We start from the raw sequence: 4101 nt of genomic DNA on the forward strand, positions 1-4101 counted from the left end.
TGTGGTCACTAATGGGTTTTGCTCCACCCTCAGTCAAAATATTTAAAAGGCCAGGACCTGGTAAGTCGAGACAAGAAGAAAACTCCTCACATAATCACCTCACCCAACGTGATATCAGAAGGTAACAGAACACTGGGCTATTTTGATACTTGATATACTGTTAGTGTAAAAACAGCCCCTTCATTCATATTGCTGTTATACTTGTGTATCTTTATTGAACATTGTATTGCATTATGGGTGATGTATCTGTCTCTCCTCCTAGCTGAAGAGCCATCATGGCCATCTTCACATTGTCAGCATTCCTTGTTGTTGCTGTTCTCTCTAGCATGACTTTGGGTGAGTCCTGATTCATGTTCTTTCCTGGTGGACGAGTTAGTGTCTAATATCGTATCTTTCACAAATACAGGAGGCTTTAGACACAGAATATGAAACAACAATGGGCTAAACTATAATATTCTCTTATTTGCTTAATTGAAATAATAATAATTATAAAGTTGCCTTTCTATGCATAAATGACTTGCGAGAGAATTTATAGATAACTGTGAAACCTGGCCTTCCAGCAATTAAATGTTATGACTGCTTGTTGATTTATTGTTACAGGAGTAATGTTAGTCCTTATGAACATGTTGGACACGACAGTTTGCCCTGACATTATAGCAGGGCACAGTATCACTGTGTGAAAGAAATATGAAGACTCTTCAACAAGGAATTGATCCTTAGGTTTTAGCCCTGAGACATTTGAACAACAAACTAACCAGCAGACTAAAAATGTTTAATGTATGCATATGCTCCTCAGTATCTCAAGGGGCTGAGATAGGCTTGTGTCAGGGTCCCTGTCCTGATGGTTGGACTTACCATAATCACCGATGCTTCCAGCACATTCCCGATAAGAAGACATGGCTGGAGGCTGAGGTATCTTAAAGGAATAGTTAACTTCCTCAAGCTTTTAAAATATTGTTTTATTTGTAGTGTGTGCACCTGGTCTCAGAAAGATTTTTGTGCAAAGCATAGTATTTTAGATGCATGCAGTCTTTGAAGGCCTGCTAGCTTTACAATGGGCATTTGGAACAAGGGCCACCTGTGATTTAAAGTAAGAAAATGCACTTAAAGTGAATGCAACCTTCCATGTTCATAATTATTTCTCCAGTGGTCATACGTAATGGCAGATTTAATTGTAGCACAAATATAATATTTGTAGCATGGTGGCACTGTGGCACTGCTGCCTCAGGCAGGAAGGTCCCGCATTTGAATCCTGGCCCGGGCCTTTCTGTGTTTCCATGTTTCCATGCTCTCCCTGTGCCTGCATTAGTTTCCTCGGGCACTCCAGTCACCTCCCAAAATACAAAGGCATGCAGATTAGGATACTTGGGGGGGCATTAACGGGACATTATGGCACGAGTCTGAGATGCATGCTCAGTTAACCTGCCCTGTATAAATTAATATCTTGCAGTTATTCCTTTACTTTCTCAAGCAGCACAAACTCTTCACTCCAAGTCATGATGATGTAGGACCACTATTTCTTTGAATTCAGATTCCATGACCACAGGAAGTATTTCCAACCAAAAATAAGATTAGATTATTTTTTTAAACGTATATACACAGACACAAGCTTTGAAGGTTTGAACTCACTATACAATGTACTTTTGTACTTGAAGTGCATTTTCTTGCTTTTGACCACAACTACACAAATGCCCTGACACCAGACATTGTATAATTCATTTTCATATTTTACACATTTTTTGGCTGTCAAAATTGCAGTACTCTCAGTTTCTCAATGTATTGCATAATTTACCAAACACATGTTTGTTGTCTCTCCCCTACTTCCTTGCTCAGCTACACTGTGTGAGTCTTGGAGGAAACCTGGCCTCAGAGCGTAGTCAAGATGATCATCAGTTTCTGAAGAAGCTCAATGAAAATGATAAGCCATTCTGGATCGGATTGGCAGACGTGCACAAGGTACACTTTGAAGGGCATCTGCACAATTTGTACAATCCCCACTGTTTAGAGTATAATAGAGTATGTGTTCTTTCATTGTTCATCTGTGTTTGTGTGTGCTGTTTAATGTGATGCATAAATCCACTGATACTTTATATGTAAATTATTTTCTGAGACAAATGGAGACTGTGTTAAGTGTTGAGTCTTGTTACTTTTTTCGTGGTGCAATTTTCTATGGTAACAGGATATACCGTTTGAAAATGTTACAATTCACAGTTCGATCGGTGGAACCTATTTTTAGATGCCATTGCTTTAGCGACAACAGTACCTTATTTTGTAACATGTGGCTGGCAAAACAAGTGTGACCTCGCCTTCTCTGCACTTGGAAATCCACATACTTGAAGAAATATGGTAATGTCACTGTCCCTCACAGCAAGGGTCCAGCGAACCAAATGCAAAATAGTTTAAAAGTATAAAAACTTCTCTGGAGGAAAAGTACTTTTACATTGGAATTCCATTACCTACATTTGGTATAGGCGCTCAAGAACACTGAGAGCTCACGTACAAGCTTCTCTGTCCTGTAACCATAATGCAATTGCTATGTACAGACATTCTCCCTATCCGTGCATAATCAACTACAGTGTAATTTCTGTCCGGCAAAGAACGGACTACTTACATGTTTTTGAAGTGACGACTGAAAAGCATTTCAAAGACATTCCAACATTTTATGGTTTGTTAGGCTTGCATAAAACAACACAGCTTTTTTTTCACCTGATTAACAAAGCCGTAGCATTTTCAATCCACACGCAGAGACTGTTGCCCTTCGGCAAAATAACATTGATCACAAGCCCATAAATAGATTAACGGAACGGAGACCATCATCCTCGACCTCGAAGGATAGCCACAACTGGAATAATCCCTGCTTTTAAAAAATAAATAGCATGGGAAATTTGGAAGGTGTTTGACTTTTTGTTTGGTTTTGGTATTTGACAGAAATTTCAGTCTATAGGCCTCAATGAATATATTAGTATACAAGATGGTATTATTGACATTATTGTACTTAGTTTTGATGATCGTCTCAACCTGTTGCTGTCTCAGTAGAGTGCAAGGAGAGGGAGGTTGAGACAGAGAGGTAGGGGGACAGGCGGGAAGACGTGCAATCCCTTTTTTCAGGATAAAAAGTGTTGTACAGTTTAGAAAGCAAAATGCAGTATCCAAATGTCCTAAAAACATTGACAAACTGCATAGAAACAGCTTAGAAAAAACAATGGCTGTGGCTCCATTATGTTTCTATCCGCATCCACAATAATCTGTATCCATTCAAAACTTTTCAGAAAACCTTTTAATTGAGAATAAGAGCTTCCTCTTTCATTGTGTTTGGACTTCTGTAACTTTGCTTTTGTAATATTTTGAGTAATTCTAGGTATGTCATTTTCAAGTTTGTGTCAAGAAAATGGGCAATACCTAAGGGGCTAATGCATTTTCATGTGTCTCTGCCTTGTTCAGGAGGGCACATGGCTATGGTCCGATGGTACATGTGCAAGTTCTGAAGGGGACTTTTTAAAGTGGAATCCTGGAGAGCCCAACAAGGCGGGCCAAGAGAACTGCGTGCACTCAAACTATGGGGGTAAGCATTCTCTCTGTCTCCCTACCACTGCAGGAGACATATGATGGAAATACGGTGATTCCTCTCTCCATTTTGTTTACCCATAGGCCAAGCAGACTGGAACGACATTGAATGTGATTCAAGGTTTCAGTCCGTCTGTGCCATGCGATTGAATGAGTGATGTGGCCCTCTATACCAAGGTGAAGTAGCTCATGCTGATACTGCTTTGTCTCTCTTTTAATAAACTTTCCCAATCATTGAATACTTGCTGTATGGTTGTTGTTGTTGTTATTTTGTATTTAAACACAAAACGGAGAAAACCTTTTTTAAATACAGCCTGGCCAATGTCACCAGAAATGAGAGGTTGTGCTCCCACTGCAACTAACAGTTGTTTAAGACAGCTGCATCTCCTCTTTAATGTCATAATTGTAAAGAAATTAGCGAATTTACAAAGTTCCCAAATTCAAAACTTCATATTCAAAACATGTTCAACTGCATCTGAAGCACAAAAACATGCAAATCATCCTGAAGAAAGGTATTGTATGGTGTCTCTTGTGGAA

At 39.3% G+C, this 4101-nt stretch overlaps 1 protein-coding gene across 1 annotated transcript; it reads left to right on the forward strand.

Annotated features, from left to right (window-relative positions):
- The first annotated feature begins 275 nt into the window (after positions 1-275).
- On the forward strand, positions 276-3722 carry LOC133136195 (lactose-binding lectin l-2-like). Its single transcript, XM_061253474.1, has 5 exons — positions 276-336; positions 797-912; positions 1834-1956; positions 3442-3562; positions 3649-3722. Exons 1-5 carry the CDS (start codon positions 276-278, stop codon positions 3720-3722), a joined length of 495 nt encoding a protein of 164 aa, XP_061109458.1.
- Positions 3723-4101: the final 379 nt, after the last annotated feature.

This window comes from Conger conger, chromosome 9 (genome assembly GCF_963514075.1).
Source record: "Conger conger chromosome 9, fConCon1.1, whole genome shotgun sequence".
NCBI lineage: Eukaryota > Metazoa > Chordata > Actinopteri > Anguilliformes > Congridae > Conger > Conger conger.